The sequence below is a fragment of the Anser brachyrhynchus genome, assembly GCF_964034855.1.
Source record: "Anser brachyrhynchus genome assembly, chromosome: 6".
NCBI classification, from domain to species: domain Eukaryota; kingdom Metazoa; phylum Chordata; class Aves; order Anseriformes; family Anatidae; genus Anser; species Anser brachyrhynchus.
Window position 1 is genome coordinate 33,521,237 of NC_137700.1, and position 20,143 is coordinate 33,541,379.

At 40.0% G+C, this 20,143-nt stretch overlaps 1 protein-coding gene across 7 annotated transcripts in view; it reads right to left on the reverse strand.

The window, feature by feature from the left end:
• Positions 1-478: 478 nt before the first annotated feature.
• Positions 479-20,143, reverse strand: part of SORCS1 (sortilin related VPS10 domain containing receptor 1) — a 291,500-nt gene continuing 271,835 nt past the window's right edge. For 2 of the 7 annotated variants that reach the window (XM_080597280.1, XM_080597286.1), the window contains 5 exons: positions 10,691-10,790; positions 5,833-5,938; positions 5,497-5,657; positions 4,023-4,141; positions 479-2,680 (listed from right to left, as the gene is read on the reverse strand). In XM_080597280.1, coding sequence (XP_080453406.1) covers positions 2,624-2,680; positions 4,023-4,141; positions 5,497-5,657; positions 5,833-5,938; positions 10,691-10,790 — 543 coding nt within the window. In that variant the 3' untranslated portion in view covers positions 479-2,623. The other 5 variants (XM_080597281.1, XM_080597282.1, XM_080597283.1 and 2 more) reach the window with 5 other exon arrangements.

Consider the following 20,143-nt stretch of genomic DNA (forward strand, 5'->3'; position numbering starts at 1 on the left):
CTTGATTAATTAGTAATTGCAATACCTAAAACGTTCCTTCATCAATGCTGGCAAAAGTATAATTTAAAGGGACCTTTGGCAGTGAGCGTGCATAGGGTTGGATAACTGTGGGCAGAGAATGGAGCTGGAACTCAAGGGAGCTGCTCAGAACTCTGCCATTGCCAGTTTGGAAACCAGAAAAAGAGCATTTCAGATCTGCATCCTTCAGTTTCCCCACCTGTAAAACGGAGATAACAGTACCTATCTTCACTTATGAAGCACTTTGCCCAAGGGCTAGGAAAGTTAACTTCATCTTGGCACCTTGCTTCTAAGAACAGCATCATTTCAGAAGCACAGTTATCACCATCTCTTACTCCTGTGCTTCCCATGCTACTGAACAACCCTTTATTTTCAAAGGTATTCTCTTCCTCCTGTTTTAAAGTCATCAGTTATCCCAGTCCAGGACAGAGTATTAAAATGAGCAACAAAAACACAGGCCTTCATTTAGAGACATAATCTGTTTAATAAATATGACTGTAAAAGCAATAAACAATAGCAATTATACAGTAGGCTACATTGTATTTAACGAAAGGGAAAAAGAAGATGAAAAAGTACATCAAAAAAAGTAATTTTAAAATTAGAAATAGTTCCAACACTATAAGAAAAGTTTTTGATTGGCTTACTATAAAAATAAGTTGGCTAATGTTGGACCTCAGTGGGGAGTATTATACAATTTATGCCAAAAGTTTTCCATCATTCTTAAAGCTGTAGTTGCAAACACAATAGCAAAGCCATACAAACTGTTGTGTTTCTACCTGTCTGCAGAGAAGCTACAGAAAGAGGCAGAGGACTCCATACTGTGATTATCCTTTGACTACTATAGGTCTAATGCTCTTATATTTGGTATCACCTTTTTATTTTTTCCTTTGCCATCAAGCAGTTTGGTTGGGGCTTATGCCCAATTTGTGACAGAAAAATTTTCAAAACCATCCTCTCCCAGCCCCAGGGCTCCAGACTATGCCAGTAATGCTGCTTTGTCCTGTTTCTGATGCAAGTTGCCATGTGTAATGTTTATTGAACAAAACTCACTCACTTCAGGAATCAGGGTGCCCCCTAAGTGTGCTGCATTGATTGTGAACCAGCTGGTATTTGCTTTCACCTAACATATTTAAGTAAACGTATATTGGTTACTGTCTTTCTCTCTTTGCACTTCAAAACAAAATCCTGGTGCTAAGTTTACCTGAGTTGCATTGGAAATCAATAGGTGTGATGGACACAGTTCAGGCTTCAGCCAGATACACAGTGTCCTGGAAAGACTTGTTAGAGGTGTGCTAAGCCTGCTTTCTCCCTGTTCCCTTGCATAGTCTACATGCGCATGTCCTGCAGTCACGGTTCTAGTTGCAGTGTAAGACACAACCTTATGGTATTGGTAAGAACTCAAAATCTCGTACACAAGAGCAGTCCTGTAGTGCTGGGGCTCAAAATGCACGGGAACAATCTCAAGCCAAATCCTACTTTACTCTCTCCCCCTCCACCCAGAATGACAGTAGTTTGCAGATCTGCAACCAAGGGGGTTTGCCAAGAAGTCCATGAGAAACTGCACACAGGCTGTTCCCTGCTCCCTGTTATATTGACAAGGTGTCTTTCAAAAATAATGATAGGCCTTGCGGTGACTTCCAAAAGGTAGAGATCTCCTGGGACTTCCCCAGACAACTCCATAGATCAACACTAAAAGCAGCTGAGGGTGTTATTAGGCTTTCTCTTAGCCCAAATTCAAGGTGTAAGGCTGGTACAAAGTACAGTGTAAGTTCATGCTGGCAATAACCTCCTAAAAGTACAGTGGCAATAAGCTCCTAAAAGCACAGTTTGGACAGACCTCCTTGTCTGTAATGCATCCTTATTCTGTTCAGTCCCAGGTTAGGGGGCAGAAAGTTACTTCCGAGCAGTACTATCAAAGGAATGCCTTGGTGTGAATAGGCTAAAAAGCCATTTAATAAAGAGCCTGGCTTTGCAGGTGGGATCGTCCATGCTCACACCCAGCCTCCACGCAGCCATGGGGCGTGAGCAGCAGCTGCAGCTAAAGGAACGAAGGGCAGAGTCCAAATGAAGACATAAACCAGACTGACCCAAGATTTTCAGTGCCTTTAAACTCCAGTGTGATTTCTTGTGTGTGACCTATGAAAGTCTACTGGGGCAGCTAGCCTTCCCGCAGCCCAAAGTGCTAAAAGAGCAGTTAAATCTAAAGCCAAGAACCCTAAATGCTCCCTCCCACCTCCCCAGCCCTTCTCCCCCACATCCCAGCCCACCCATCTCCCTAAAGAAGAGACCCCCATGCATATTCTTGGCCTATATCATTATGAATTTTCTACAAATTAGAGACAGATCAGAAAAAAAGAGAGAGTGGAGGGGTGAAGGGAAGGGCTGCAGGGGTAAATAGTGATATCGGTTCCTCTCCCCCCACCCCCCACTAAAATTTTACACCTGTACAATGCAGTTCCGCTATGGTGTCAGTATAATGTCCACATGCACAGGCTTAAAGCTAAAAACCCTTTGTCATCTGAAGAATTAAAAAGTCCAAATGCAATGAGCTCTCCTCTTTTTTTCAATATAGATATATATATATCGGTGTCCTCAGTTCAACCATTTACATAGGTAGGGATTTCTTTTGTGCTCTGAGGCTCAGCAGCTGTGGAAATACTTCCTGTGGCAAAGAAAGAACAAAATAAGAGTCAGTAAACAACAAGTGTGTTTAGACAAAGATGTTTGAAGCTATCACTTTGCTGGCCTTTGGGATTCAGCTGTTCCAGACTGACACCTTCCCAGAAATGTTTTCTTGTCATTCAAAACACTGAAGGTGATGTCCTGTTCTTTTACTAATGAATGAGGATGATTCACCCATGTTGAACAGAAGAGGGAGAGGCCAGAGCAGAAGGGTGGAGGGAAGGAGGGGTGGAGGTCCTCAGAGGAAATGTGTAACTCATTTGCAATTATAGTGTTAGAGATTCCATAAATAACCTTGAGTTTTGCCTTTGCAAAAGAAGAGCCTAAACTTCCACATCCGGAAGATAGGAACTGTGTTTTTTGCTGCCAGGGTTTGGAGAGAAAATTAAACAATCCAGGGACATTCATTAGATTTCTCCAAGGAAGGGATGTTAGTCCCTGGATGTTAGTCAAAGGGGTTGAAAAAAATAACTGGCTTCTGAACAAGCATGCAAAAGAGAAACACCCAATTACAGACTTGCTTTGTTTTCCCAAAAGAAAGAAAACTCATTAAAAAATAAATTGCTGATTTCCAGAAACAGATGAGGTGGTTATATAGGAGAGTGAAGAGCCTTTGCACTTTCTATTCTGTTCACACCTAGGTCCAGACCTTTCCATTTTGTCAACGAGCTCTGATTTAGTTTTCTCATTCATCTTACTGCCAGGATGGAAACCACTCTTAGGAAGTTTGTTGTACTGATTCCTTTTGATAGAGAATTGAGTTTATCTATCCCACACATTCACCTTTTGTGCTCACTGGTGCATTTACAGGTGAAAATCAAGGATGTATAAAAGGCCAATTTCTGGTTCAATACAGTGTCAAGCAGCACAGGGTACAGCTGAGAAATCCTCAAAATACTGGATATTGTAGAAAGTCAGAACAGAAATGCTACAGTTGCACCAAATGAAAACCTACCCCTACAATTGGCTTTTGACTGCTCTGTTCCTAAAGGCTTCAAAGGATTAGTTCCCAACACCAGCAAGAGTAGTTTTGAAGCTAAGTTCACTAGAGCTAGCAGGTGGTTGGCTGTTGTCACTTCAGTCCAAGTGACCTGTGAAAATATGTTTGCCTGCCCCTGGAATGGTGTGAACCATGGTCATTACATTCCTTTAGAAAGAAGAAGCTCAAAGCCCATCTAACTCTGGTAACAGAGTCTTGGCCTGAAATTGGGTGTTTCTCTCTTAGCAACTTACATCAGTTTTGCCTTGGAAGCTTCTGGGGTAAAAAGGAAAAAGAGAAAAAAAAAAAAAAAAGAAAAGAATTGTTAAAATTTAGGACCCACCGCTCCGGGTCTTGGCTTGAAACCTCTTGGTGATCCACAAGCCTTTTGGAAGTCCTCTGTCCAGACTACCTTGGTTGCATTTCCTTTCCTTGGGTTCTGGACTGTGGCCTGGGGTTGCTCTGTATGGGGAACACCACATGGGAAGGTTGGTCCCCTCACTCCATCCTGTGTACTGCTAAGCAGGGATGTCCAGGTCTGCTAATGGATAGCTGCTAAAAAGCTTTTAATAGCTACCAGATCTCCCCTTGGTTAATGGGTGACAAGAGATCACTATTGATTGCAGTGGGGCTTCCACTTTAGACATCAGTTAGACACCAAGAGACTTTCCTCTTTTTCCTTCTAGGATGTTTCACAGGCCACAATCTTAGCACAACACATTCCCTCTTTTAATTGCCCTTCCCCTTGCTCCCTCTCCATGGTAGCTACAACAACAAATCTGCTTTAGCAAACTCCTGTACAGTTTAGGGACATCCTCAGGTGAGAACTAACACTTGGTCAACCTAATGAAATTGTGCAAATAAGGGATCTCAGTTATGACTATGCCTCACTTCTGTCTGAGACAAAACAGCTATACATTTTAATTTCTCTAAAATCGGTCCATGTTCTTACTTGCAGGACAAGTTCCTGCAAGTTCCTGTGGTCTACGCCTGCAGAGCTGTCACCTCACAAGTGAAGCTGAGCAATGTCTGTGCAATTCTTGAGTAATGCCTGAGTAGTGTTGGCTTTAGAAGAACATGTCCCCAGGCTGAAACCTCCCTTCTCCATCCATCCCAACACTTTTAATGTAGCCAGGGTAACATAATATAAGCATGAGCAAATGTGTGACTGATCCCAGTATGCTCACTTCAATTTTGCTCACTTTAGGTCCTACAAAGGCCTGTTTTGCTAAGTTTTCAACCACAGAGTCCTGTGGGAGAATCGGCCTGAGGGCAAACCTAGCTGTCCAATGCTGACATCCCAGGTTTTGCTCTGTTTCTCTGAGAATCAGTCAGTCCAGCATTGCTGCTGGCAATGAGGTCTGGCACAGCATGAAGGCCATAGCAGTGAAAACATCAACAAATATTTAACTTTTAGATTTGACTTACCGAATCACCTGCTCACCAGCATGTTCCAGGTGAGGGTGGCTGAAGTTCTCCTGGACAGGACTCAGGTGTGGGGTGTAGCCCCGCAACTACATCAGCCCCAGCAAAATAAATCAAATTGCCTTATAATGCAGGATTTTTGAGAAGGCAAGAGGATCTACACAGAGCAACTAGGAGAGGGGAAAAGCCTAAAGTTGTTTCTCTCCCTTTCACCACAGGGCAGTGAGGGAGAGGGGAGAGTTAGCAAGGTTTCCTGTAGCAAAACTAACACTGCAGCAGAAGAGGATGGCAGGAGGAGTGTGCAGGAAGATGGGAAGGGGGAAGGCTGAGAAAAGGGTTAGCCAATTATAAGTCAGAGTCTGACCAGCTGCAGGATGCTGCAAGTTATTTACCTATGGGCTGGACATCCAACTTCTCATCTACTAGTTGCTCAGGGCTCATCAGCTCACTTTGAGGGACATTAGGTATGCTTTCCCTCTGACTGACTGGACTGATCATCTCTTGATCTTTTTCATTCTGCATCTGTGCATATATATTAAGGCCAGGAATCTTCCTAAAACATCAACAGAAACCATCATTGTGGGGTACTCTGGCAGATGATGTACCATCAGTTTTTGCAAACCAAGAAAAAAAAAAACCACTGTGAAAAGAAAACCCAGTAAAAAAACCCAGATGCCTCAGTGAAAGGTGGCAGTGGGGAGAAGGAAATGGCCCAGGGAAGGTCATACCTTTTGAATTTGTAGATTACAAACACAGCTAGTCCCACAAAAACGACGGAGAGGAGCATCAACATAGCTGAACCACTGTGACTGGGAGTCGGGTCCACCAGGGGAGCTGCAAGAGAGGGGAGGAAGGTTAGAGCCACCTCCAGCCTGGAGTGAATATTATTCTTTCCAAAAATTTAGTTTATTCTCCACTGGCACTTGTAACAGGTCTCATCTGTCTACTTGTTTCCAGGGCCCCTCTCCCTTTCTAAAAAAGCTGTGGAGAAACCTCGGTTCAGACTACCTGTAGTGCTCAACCTAACCCCTGAAGGCTCTATAGCTTTTTTAGAGGCTTCTCCTCAGAAACATGTTGCAGACAATTATCTAAGGTAGTTGCAAACAAGGTCACTTGCATCCTGGAGCTATCTATGGGCTGACTTGTCATGTTGACTTTTTATTTTGCTTGAAGCCAGTCTGGATAGCTCCCAATACATGGTGAATAATGAACAACTGGCTACTGAATTTTACTTAAGCAATGATTTCCACCAAACATATCGCTGTCTTCTGTCCTCTTCTGTCCCGAACAGAAGTCCAGTGCCCTTCACAAACACTGCCTCAGCACCCATGCATTACCGTGGCAAGCTCTTCTCACACCTTTGATGTTTTTCATTCTTTCCTCTATCCCTTTCATCTCTTCTGAACACTTTTTTTTTTTTTTTTTTTTTTTCCCTTTGTGCCCTGTTCTCTTCCCCAGGAGTCTTCCTTGCAAGGAAGTGCACAGGTTGAAAAAATAAAATAAAAACAAAAAAAAAAGCCTAACCATACAAAAACTCCCCGTGCTTCTCCTCAAAGTTTTGTGCAGTGTATTTTCATAGCCTCTTTCAAAATAAAGCCACACAAAACAACCAGAGTGTGGCTTTCCCAGAAATACAAAATAAACTACATTAAATAGAGACAGTTTCCATCACTTATATATACACACAATAATAGAAAGACATCTAGCATCCACAGAGGGACACAGAGACCCAGCAGTCTCCACTGCTCATGCAGACACTAATAAAACAGATCGTAGACAGACATGCACCTGTAGATGTGCCACAGAGTAGAGCTAATGCACACAGCAGGTACATCCTCACTGACTGCCTATATCTGGTGTTACACATGGAAGAAAATGAGCGTAGTGACTTCTCTGCAAGGCAGTGGATGTTAACTTGAACCATGGCCACATGAATCCTCTCTCTCTTGCCCCAATCCACACACACCAAGCAGACCCATTCTAAAACACAGACAGCAAACAAAAATTATGCACTCACAAGCAAATACTTACTCAGGCTCACATATCACACACATGCATGCTTTCAGCAGTCACACTCAGCCTGATAAAACTGAAATTTACAATGAGAAGTGGAAAAAAAAAAACTTTCATCAAGCAGGCTAGGCTCAGGAAGCTGAGGCACTAGGGTGAAATGATCTATTACTATGAATTCCTCACACATGTCTCCACCGTGTCCTTTGTGTCTGTACTTTGTGGGTCTCTGCAGTTCGGTGGGATGACAAAGTGGCTCTCTGACCGATTCAGGCTCAGTATCACTCAATGTTCTTGTTCTAATGCCGCACTCAGAGTATGGTAATAAACAGCTATTTAACTGCTTTGTGAGGAATGCTGGCATATTTTACTCTGCCTTAGAATGGAGATTATTGTTCTCTGGGTTGGGGACATTTTATTTTATTTTATTTTACTTTACTTTATTTTATTTTATTTATTTTTTGAGAAGGAGGAATGAACATGATGAATGGATTTCAATCTGTTGTCCAGAATTGCCATAAATTAATCCTTTCTCCAGTGTGGCCTGAACAAAGAAGATGGAGGTGTGAAATGTGCTGAATCTAATGCCCATCATTCTGTGCTCCAGGGAATGCATGTGTTTACATACAACATGCACAGAGACTCATTTCTGCAGGTTCTGCTTGAATATTCACACCAAGTTAATTTAGATATCTGCACTTTTGTTCCCTGCAGCTTCTCTGCTGCAGAAATATCTGCTGTGCATGACCAAGCACACACACAAGAAGTAACATGTGTGTGCACTGAGGCATGGGGATGTACTTACATACATGTGTGCATACATTTATGTACATGTGCACTTACTTACACATACACTTGATGAGATGAGTGGTTAGGTTAACCTTAGCTAATAGCTGCCAGGAGTCCAACACAAAGTCACAGTGAAAAAGTGATACCACAGACCAGAACTGCATCTCTGAACCACATGTATCTGTCTGGTTTGTGTTTTCTAGGGACTGCTTCTGTGCTGCCTTGTGTGAACCAGTTGCAGGTTTCCTTGCTTTATTATTTTTAAGAGCTTGCGTTTCAAATACACAATTTTTTCTTCTTCCTTGACAACTCAAACAATAGTTTTCATCAGCAAAGTAAATCCCTCTTTTGGCATTTTGTCAAATTCTAAACTGTCCTCAAGTTTTGATGTCATGAAATTGGGCTTTTTATTTAGACCAGGAATTAAATCGTGACATCAGCAGCTTGATAAGGTGCCATGTTTCCTCAAAGACCCCACAGCAGCTACTCTTTGGACTATTTAAATATCTAGTTTGGCAGTCCATGATTATTTTGCATTCTTACTGAATCATATTTCTGTAAGAGACACAATCCTGTAGGGTTCCTATAGGACACTGTGAAGCTGGTTACAGCAATTACTCACGTCTCAACAGAAGCATAGGAGAGAAGCACAACAAAGCCTACCTTGCAGGGTAAATGAGTATTTCCTTCTATTATGGACAAAGAGTACTCATTCCTGGTGTGTGCATAGGTACAAAAACATACAGTTTCAGTGAGCATAAAGATCCTGTATTTACAAAGGGTGTCTAAGGTGAGAACCCTCTGCTTCAGTCTGAGCGAGCAAGAAACAGGCCAGCGTGTACCTGGAGGCTCTACTATTATTTAACATGGCAGTATGCCATAATGAAAGACCCTGTCTTTTGGTTCACACAGGGCAGAAAACAAAGGTTTAGCAGCCCAGGAGAAATGTTAATATACCTCTGCTTACTATCTGGCTTTAAGATTTGACCTACTCAGCTTTTAGCCAACTCTGAGCATGGACGGAGCAGCTGCAGACCCGCTGCATCCCCTATTGCAGAGATGTACCAAAGTCCTCTCGAGAAGTTACAGAAGGCTTCTACATATAGTATAAATCTTGGATTCAGGTTCACCCTGTATTAAATATGAGTCTGGAGACATGATTTTAAGTGTCATGTTTCCACTGAATGAAATCTAGAACATCCCCTCAGTAGCAAGAGGTAAAATGAACTTTTCCCACATATTTCTGAGGCAATTCTTTCTAACCATAATGTATTAGAAAAGGCCTATAGGATCTTCAGGGACAGAAGAATCAAATGTTCATTTGAGGGTTGATCTTGACTTTAATGAACATTGATCAAAAGGCAAAACAGCCTTGTGCATAGGCATTGTAAGTGCACAGAAACAAATTACAAAAACAGTGAGCAATTTCAGGTAACTCCATGTTGGATGTTCACATTAAGATGTTCTCAGATAGCTTCCCTAGAATTCGGAGATGGGCACTGACAGTTTTCTAAAAATGCATATGGTATCACCGGTCATAATCATATGGTCATTGTTGAAAACTCAGGCCAAAGTTCACTTCATTGGCAACAATTATTGTATGAAATATGTACAAATTAGAATCTTAAACATAAAGACGTGCAATTCTTCTATGTCATATGTCTATTAATATTCTTTTTTACAATCTACAAAAGAAAAAAAGTTAAACTTATACTGACTGCCCATGCTGCCTTTTTCCTTTTTTTTTTTTTTTTTCCACTGTAGGGATTAATCAGCTTTTCTGTGCTTTTGTTTTTAACTTGTCTAAAAGTAAGCATCTGATCATCTGTTCCACCGATAATGGAAAGCTAAACATGCAGCAATAGTTGCAGAGCAGCTATTAGCGAGTTCTACTTAGGAAACATGAAGTATTGCATACTTAGGAAACATGAAGTATTGCAAACATCAAGGCTTTCTTTCAGGAGGATTTAAATGCAGCCGCACTACACTTTCTTAACAGTCTCTTCTTACCCTTTATTGACAAGGCAGCACATGGGCTGACACCAGTTTGGGCAGACCTGTTCACACCATGCAAAGGGTTTTGTAGAGCAGTTCACTGATGCGAGTGAACTGAGGCTTTTTATTTGCCTGTTATCAGAGAAACTGACAACAACTGATCAGAATTATGAGTTTTCCCCAGCAAATCCTAGGGAAAAGCAATTCCTAAGAATCCTGAGCATGGATTAGTATGTTCCATCTCCTGCAATAGTTAAACAGGCTGTGAAATGAGGGTTTAGCATAGAGAAAACACAGAGACACATGTAATTAAATATAAGGACTTCGAAGATGGTTCATTTTGAGATAGGATTAGTTAAAGGGCAAACTGCCTAATCTTGTGTGTGTGCTCATGCAAATTGATTCTGGTCTTTCTGACTGCTGAACAACTTCTGAACTATGCTTAGTTGATATGAATGCTCATTGACTCTAAAATACCAGAAAATGTACAAAGCTAGCTGGTAACCCTTGCAGTCTGTGATCCAGACTGAATACATCATGGTGTTGCTTAGCTGTTAAATATTTCAGAAACAGCAGAAAAGCACATACTTCTACTGCTAGTTATACTGTATTTCCAACACAACAGCAAGTTCTTGACATAAATAAACAGTAATACCTAAAAACAAAAGTGCCACTATACTTTTTTGGCATGACAAAGACAGGTGAGGCATAGTGGGCATTTTAATATCTGCGCATACACTGAGTTGTGCTACAGATCAACACAGAGGGTGTACAAAGGAAGAGGACACTGACCTGCTGTTAGATGGGCAGCATGCACAAGAATTCGAACCCCCGGCTTCAAATCAAAATGGACAAAGTTTTGCTTCAGTTTCTGGACCAGTATTTCTGAAATCTGGAAACAAGAATAAAAATATATATTTGTTTCTTTATCATCAGTTTAGATTGACAGTAGGTGGATAGGGAATGGAGCTGTATACAAAACAAAGATTTTGCAGAGTTATCAGACTTTCAGAGTAAAAATTCTGTACCTTATATAAGGGGGTTTAGTGGCAGCTGAACATGTCTGCCAGCTTTATATCCAGAGTGGTATGTGGATGGGTAGCAATGACGGATACCAACAAATTGTCCCATCACACTGCTTTAGGAGCAGCCCAACAGCAAAAAGGGATTGAGCCTCAAAGGAACATTACACCAGTATGAGTGCCTGCAGGACAATCCTGCAATAGTAAATCAGTGAATTCTATTTAATACCCAAATAAAGACAAGCATTTAAATTGTTAATACTCATTTACTCAAAACAAACAACTTCTTATTCACTGAGTGGTCAGCTTTATGATCTTAGAGCATGTTGACAACATTTGATACACCTGAATCAAAATGAATGGTTTAAGTCCTTACCCCAGCTTGCATTGAATTTCAAGTCCTAGAAACAAATTTAATTTATCCAACTCTGAGTTTCAAGCCAGCTGCTCCCTTATTCTTAAGTACATACCAGAAACAGCTTGAAACTCTGAAAGTGTCTATGCTGTTGACTGAATACAGTGTGTTTGTCTTACACAAAATGCATGTTATATCTATTCTTCTGGGTTACACAGAGAGAACATGTTCTTATGTTCTCTCTTTCATGGGAGAGAACTCCCACAGAACATTTATATCTCTCAATTGTTCTTCCATAACTGTGAGGACAACAATAGAGCTCTAGAAAAAATGAAAGCAGGTTATTAATCCTTAAAGCATGAAACAGAAAAGATGAAAATTTGTTGAGATAAGACCCTGTGAAACCTGTACAGTAAGAGTCAAGCTCCAGTCCAATTTGTTACTAAACATTATTTTTTCTTTGAGCCGGTTTTTCATATCATGCACATACACCACTTTCTCCATATCACTTCAATTGTATCCAAGAAGTTTCATGCATCTTGATATCAAAAGCAAAAATCCAGATAGATTAATCAAAGAATGGAAGCCTGTAGACATGCTGTTGACAGTTTGCTGTGCTTCTTCTGTATGTTCATTCTCTAGGTGTTTCATCTATTTTATCTTTTCTTGCAGCGCTAAGCAATATTCCAAAGGAACATATCCACTGTTTTGAATGTTTGCTTATTAGGTAGTGGTAGTTGGAACATAACAACAACAACGAACACCACTCCACAACCTGTATGCAATTGCAGAGAATGCTGTGCTTTTACAGCCATACCAAGATCAGTAGGTATAGTACTGTTCAATGCTTAATTTAATTTGTTTTAAATAAATCCGTATTTCTTCTTGAAGATTAATGAAAAATTGTCAGAAAAAGAACATTCCAATAATTTTTAAACCATCTTTTTCATGTTCATTTTTGTGTGGTTGAGTTATTTCAGTAAATGCTATCCTGATATGATTAGATGTTCCTTGGCTATCATTCATCACAGTATGAGATTTATCTGCCTCTTCTATTTTTTTAACATTCTTAATGGTTCTTTCAATACTCTTGGCTTGTACACTTCATTTTTGGCTGCTGATCACTTGAATAGGTGCCTTTGGTCCAATAACAATTTGGCAATAACTCTTACAGGCATTTTATTTATCTTTTTAATATATCTCTTTAAAGTTTACATTTTTTTTTCATGGGTGCCAGAATGAGCAGTAAATATATTTCTTCCAATAGCGAGAAAAAATACCACCTGCTTACAAAGAGCCATCTGGTGAGCTCAGAGCAGCAGGGATGGTGACACAAAGCTGTACAGTACATGAAGAAAGCCTGGGAAGCAAATTATATCCCTCTTTAAGAATTTGAGCATATTAATAACCAAGAGTGACAACTATAAAGAGCGCTTCATCTCTAAAACTGGAGCAACAGATGCAGATGGATATGCTGTAAACCAGGTACATTAATGGCTCATGGAAACAGGGAGAAATATCATCCTGGTCATTTCCAGTCCCAAATGTGACCTAAAAACTCTTCTCGATAGCCCTGCAGGAATTATCTTCATCCTTTGTGCTGTGAGATCCTGATACTGCTGGGGCAGCTGAGCCTACGAAAAAAAGCAACCACAAGACAGTGAACTGAACAGCCAACCACCTCGTTGTGTCATTCCTCTTCAACATGGTGTGAGGGCTGCACAAAATGGTCAGGGAAACAGTGTAAAAGCCATATGTGATTCCCTCTATATAAAGAAGGTCTTAACATGTGATGTATAACTGAGAACGCAACTTGAAAGTGATGTTACCTACTAGGGGCTTCATCAAAGATTTGGGCAAGAGATGGAAGAATAGGAGAACCTCAAGAAAGTCAGCATGAGATGGGACCAGATATTTTGTTTTGCACCAATAATGTGAAAGACACCTGCCCTGCCTGAGGACTCCTGAAGCGCAGAGAGAAGAGGGCAAAACACCACCACCAGTAGGGACATTGCAGCTGAGAGCAGCTGTGGCTGCCTCCCAGCAGGCAAGCTGAGCATGAGGGAAAGCTCAACCAATATTCTTGGTTGGCAATCTGATGAAAAGGATTCATAGGAAGGGGAGAGGTAGTAAGAGTGAAATAGTAAGAAAAATGAAGAAAGGAACAGAAAAACACGCAACTGGATTTTATTGTTTTTGTGTTGCACTGTTACCTTGTCGTGAATGAGGACCTCATAGTACTACATCCTGTACAAATGCAACTCAGAAAAAAAAAAATGATTTCTGCCTGAAATCATCAATATTTCAGCAGAAGCCTGAAGTAGCCATCACTGTTCCAAGACTATACGCAAAGAGTCAGAACAGACAGCAACTGTTCATGCTGTTCAGAGTACACAGCTTATTTACTTGGCTCAATTAATTACCTGCTCTCTCTGGCTTTTTGGGTGCAACTTTTTGTGTGGGTCTTTATGAACTCTGAACAAATCTAAAAATGAGTAACAGCCCAAGAATTTTTGGGTAGACCTGTGTGGTGCCAGGATTTGGACTCCATGATCCTTATGGGTCCCTTCCAACTCAGGATATTCTATGATTCTGTGATTCTAAGTGAGAATCAGACATCTGCTTTCTGCATGCAGCTCTGGAGACTCCTGACATATACTTCTGAGGGAAGAGCAGATGCATTCAGACATGTTTTTAAAATGTTTGCTTGCTTGCTACAATGTTTTCCTTTCCCTCTATATGGAAAATCAGATTCTCTTTGGAACAGACATATTAGCAGTGTAGAAAGAGGGAAAAAAAATATTCTGTACACCTAAAGATAATCTGAAATATAAATCATATACAAAGACCTACAAACTTCATTATTTGAGGTCAATTAGCAAGTTACACACAGTTCACGGGCCAACTTCACATTGGAATTGGACACAACTCTCCAGAGTAAATTGGTCCTGATTATATTTACCACACAGTCTCAAGGGGATCTGTGAACTGTAGATATGCACTCAGAAAGTTGGAGAAGTGACATTTCTGCCTTTCTTATTCTATCAAGTCATTTTCTAGCTCAGTGGATCACAAGTTAGTGGACTCTATGATTTGTGCTCAATGTTAACAAAATGTTTTTGAAATAAATCTCCACACAAAGGTTGATCTCAGTCACTGAGGTAATGAAATAGTTTCAATAGGAAACAATTTAGGTCTTGTGCCTCCCTTTATGTCTGTATTTAAAGTGGTACTATGGAAGCTCTTGTGTTTAAAAAACAGATGAGAAAACATCAAAATGCCTATTTATTTCATGAATAGTTACATGACTCTAATTGAACAGCTGAACCCTCAGCTGGGGAACAGGTTGGCCTCAGGAATGTCCCTGTTCCTCTCTCACTCCTGAAGACATAACTCAGCTGAAGACATAACGTCTTAGAATAGCAACCTCCTAATTTATAGTCTTGAAGAGTCTCCCTTGTGAAAATAATTAGCTTTCAGAATTAGTTTTGGTCCTTAACTGAGCCTCATTGACTTCATCTGCTTCATTTGCAGAATTAAGCATGATGTGCAAAAATAATTCAGTAATAGAAACCATTCTTCATGTATCATTTTTCATCAAAGGACACATAATGAATAATAATAACAGACAATTTGAGAAGGAAAAGAAAAGAGATTCCAATTTAAAAATGGAACAACACAGAAATTAATTTAGCTTCTTTTAGCATTTTGTCAGAATTAGGACCATGAAAGAGCTGTGTGCACCAAGAAACAGAATTATCACTCAGAAGAGTATTTTTCCCATACTTATATTGAATTTTGAAATCTCTGGTGTAAATTAGTTTAGACTAATTGAATGTGATTCAACTGTGCCAGTATGTACTAGTTAAGAATCTAGATCATTTTAAAGATAATGTGTAAGGATCTTAACTAATGAGTGCTACAGTTCTATTCAATTCATTGGGTAAATCAATAAACAACTAAGGGAAGAATCATGCACATTGATTAGTAGGAAGCAACTTGAACTGGTAATACAAAAGTGAATGTGGAGTCAGGGCAAATGTGGATTATATTAAACTGTGCCACTCGCTAGAAGGCTTTGTTTACTTCTCATTGAAGCCTCTGAACCTCACTTGCCTTAGCACTGAAAACACCAGTATCACTGACTTACACAGGTCAGGCAGAAATTTCTTGAGATCCCTTGATGAAAGATGCAAAATTCAAGCTGCCATTAGTATCAAGAGATATTGTGAGAGCACAAGGAGGAGGACGTTCCTGTGGTTACTCTGGAACGATAACTGATCAGCAGATATGAACCCAGAGAGACCCTGAACATAAAAGCAAAGATACACTTTAGGTAGACAAAGGAGAAGGAGGCTTGCAAATCAAGAGCTGCTCTGTACACTGAGCAAAAATGAGAGGACTGAGAGTGACATGGCAGAAGTCAATTCGATGACGTTAAGACAAAACATATAGATAGCTCTTCTAAGGCACACAAGCAGCTGATCAAGAAAATTAGCTAGGGAAAAAAAGCTTTTGGAACAAGGCCCTGTAGTAGATATTATTCCATTCTTTTCCCAGCTGCCTTTACTTCTTACTGGCCCAACATTCCTCAAGCACCCAATGAAAGACTTGGTCTGCATACAAAGCTACAGATGTTTAAAAAAAAGCTCATAGTAAACACTAGATGATTTGCCATTCTTCCTAATGGAATTTAATTTCTAGGACTGATGGGCATCATTTTCTGTAGGATTTGAAGGTGTTCATTGTCATGGCCTTGCTAAAATATTTTTGTTGATGGGCATATCTGAAATACATCAGAGGAAATAAAAGTAATGAAAGTAAATACGTTAAAACACTAAAGCCACTAAAGCTTAGGAAAGTGGTTGAGAAACCAGCATAAATAAAAATAGAAGCTACAGCAGCTACAATGAAGCAAAAACATAACTAAATCTGCTTTAAGGAACAAATCCTAAGACATACGCACATACAGACTTCCTGAGCACCGGTATCTCTAATGTTAATGCCAGAGATATTTTGTCTCCTCAGTTCATCACTGCCCATTCAGTCATACATGTCATTTCCCATCTCTTTGGCTGGATACGGATAGTGGCCACAGCTGCAATCTGTTGATGACAGTTGGCTACCCACCAGCTGGTGTTGCCATTTGCCAAAGACTCCATCATGCTTGCTACATTGCTGATAGCTCTTTTCAGAGAAAAGATTAATGATCTCAGATGTCATTAACTAGTTGCTCTTGCATCTCTTTTGCATTCTGCTTTTACAGCTATTTTGAATAGGCCAGGTAAAAGAATGCAAATAGAGAACTAAAGGGAGACACATGAAAACATATGAAAACATCTCTTTAGAGTTCTCATGTATTTCCTGTTTACATCTCATTTGACTTAACAGGCGACACATTTCCTGCATTTGACAAAATGTCAAGCAAACAATGTGGAGAGAATAAAATTTGTGAAATGCATAATTAAAAAGACAACTATTCAGAATCCTCATATGGAATAAAACTGTACACTGAAAAAAAATGAGTGTTTGTATCTGTGCATTTGTATCACTGCCCTCTACTGAATTTTAAGTAGAATATCTTCCTACTGTGCATTCATTTTATATCGTATTAGTGCTAAAATTACTCAAAAAAATTACTTGAAATGCTACTAATTAGAGGTTTGCCTTTCACTGAAGAGGAAGAATTCAAGGCTTTTGAAACAAGCAGATATGAGTTCTGTAATCATCACATTCACTAAGCCTGTCCATAAAGACGGTGTAACAGTTGCATTCCGGACCAAGTGGCTAAGGGTTATTTTCAGTGACTGCTTATGCAAGATTTGGGATATTTTAGAGGTGTTGCAGTGACAACACATAAATGAAGCAGCAGCATTTTACAACTGCAAATTATTTCTACTTTTTTAAGCAGGTTGGTTGTCTGTCCATATTTGATGTGAAATAAAGCAGGGAAAACAGTTACACATTTATTTTATTTTATTTTTTAACAGACAAATTTACAGCATTCTGGTCATGAATACAAGATTATTTTATTTTATTGTATTTTTTCATATGCAAAATGCTTGGGGATTCCACAGGTTGAAAATGCCTTTTAATTTTTATGAAGCTGTGAAGAATAAGTTTACAATGACTACAGAAAGTGGAGTGGACAAAGTAATCTGAGGTCCTCGCAAACTCTGTATTTATGTGTCAGATGGAATTGTCCCATGCTGCACATTGAGAAAATGTCCCTGGTTTCATACACAGCTTTTGTTTTTCATCTGTCAAGAGCAGTTAGACTGATTTAAGGGGACTTCATTCTCCCATGGGAAATATCAGGAATGCAGAGTTCACATTTGTAAATGTAATCTGTAAAGAAATATGAAGCCAATTTGTACTGTGCTTACACAGAAAAAATAATTTGGGGCACTTGAATGATAGTGGTACATCAACTCAAAGAGAAAATGACATCCACCATCTAGCCACCTAGTCTCAACAAGAGCACGAGACACAAATGCACTGTTCTAATGGAAAAGTGCATGGAACTGTGTAGCGCAGTGCAGTCCATAGCCCAATTTATGCACTTTGACAGTCCCACGATTTATGTACCCAGCAATTTATGACTTTCTGTGTTTAGTCAACTTTGATATATGGCAACTGAGACCTAAGTTCTCAAGGGACAGTGGACATCTAGCTGCCTTTGAAATCAATGGGAACTAAGTACCAAAGGCCACCTAGAGTCTGGCCAGATAGACCCAAAGGTGTGCTTAAAAAGACAAATGACTATGTACCAGACACAAACTGAACAGCTTAATCTGCATCCAGAGGAAACATCAAGAAAGTAAGACCCCCATGGTCATTAGTTATGTGCCAGATTTACAGTATAGCTCTGGGGATTAAATACTGCTTGGTTAAGCAAATGACCAAAAAACTCTATGACACAGCCTGCAGCAACTTCAGGAGTTCCCTGTGGGGAGATGTAGTTTGAAGCCCCTCTTCTGCTACTGTTTCTTTTCCCTTCATCCCTCTCCATCAGCTTCCCTTGGCCTTGCCTGATCTAGGTGACAAAAGTCCGTAATCTTTGCATAACCCACATGATTTACATGGCTCCCCCCTTTCAGTCCCAGATTGGAAGAGCTGAATATCAGGACCATAGACTGTCTCTTGTCTCTGTTCTGGTACTTGGCATGTGAATATGGTGATTGCACAGCTATATCACCACATCCACAACATATGAGCACAAGAATACATGATAACATTATGTGGCTCTAATAGGAGGAGAAGAGAAGGAAGAGGTTATAGTACATTGCCCTGGCAAATTTGGGCCTATGGTGTGCATGGTGCCATTTTGTGGTGTTTTGCTTTGTTTCACCAACTTTTGATTTTGAGAGAGAATTACATTTTTCCATCTCTCAGGTACTGAAACAAGAGCTTTTGCAGTATAGAGACATTAATTTCTGAATCTCATTTCCATTTGATTTATTCTGACAGCGAGTTTTCCAGAAGCAGAAACAGTTTGGCTTGGTGTCTCTGCACAGGCTCACCATGAGTCTTAGGTTTGTAGATCAGCTTCCACATGTGATACGACACGATGAAAAAATGAACCTATACAATTAAGTGCTTACTTGAGATTTTTTTTTCCCCTTGCAGTGTTTATGTAAACTATTTCAATTTTGTTCCTGTACAATTTGAAGTTTCCCTTCCAAATTAGAAAAGTTATCCAGGAAAATAACTCCTTTGGGTCTGCACCTGCAAACACACAATCTCACATACTTTCATTTGAATGGTTTGATGCATGCTTATGAACACAAAACAGATTTCTTTTCCAACCAGAAAAGAAAACTATGCCTCATAAAGTACCTAAGAAGCAACTTAAGCTGTCATCAACAAAAACATCTGCTCACAGTACTCATCTCATTGAATGTGCTCTGGAAACACTTTGAGAAAGGGATAGTAAAGGATTACAGGCCAAATGGATGGCAAAACAGGAACAGTATTAGAATACTCTTCAGCGCTGAGGAGAGAAACACTTTTTGGGGCCTTCCTCAGGCAGTTCCTACTGAAAACAATGCCTCTTTTCTCCTCTAATAACTCTGAAGGGGAATGTGGAACCCACAGACTAATAAGAAATATGTTCTGATCATCCTGATGGGAGCAGGGAGGATACTTCTCTGTAAGAAACATCTGGCTGCAAATGGCAAATAATTTCTTTCTTTGCAAAAGTTACTGTTTTGACCCTGCAGGATGCCAGACAAGTTGCTGGAGTCCCACTGAAAATGACATTTCTTTTTGTCCATTAAAAGGGTCATGAGAGCACTGTCAGAGCTCCCTTTCTTCACAGCCACAGAGACTCCATTTTTACAGGGAGAAGAAAGAGAGTGGTAAATAGAGAAGGGCTAACTGGCAGAATACAATAAGTTGCTGAGTGCCAGAGGAGAGCTGGGTCAGATGTAAATTTGATAGTTTATGGACTGGCTTCCTTGCCAATTTGAGATGGAGTAAAAGAGAAGGGGGATAAAGGAGAAAGGGAAGGAAAGGTTTGGCAGAGCAGTAAATCTCCATCTTTTTTGTTTATTATATGGGTGGAGGAAAATTGCAGAGGAAAGTCATTTGTCAAAAGAAAAAAAAAAAAAGAAAAAAAAGAAAAAGTATGATGGCTAGGGATGCTGAGCAAGGGAAAGCTTAAGAATATGGGTGACCTAGTGATTTGAAGCCCATGGCTGAGTTTGTTAACAAGGCTTTAGAACAATTCAAGAGGCAATTGCAACAGACAATTACAGATCAGGCAGAGGAAAAGACTATTAGAAAATAAGAATACAAGAAAGGGAAGATAATGTTGACACACACACTGAAGAGAAGACATTACTCATTTAGAAATTCAGGGGCAAA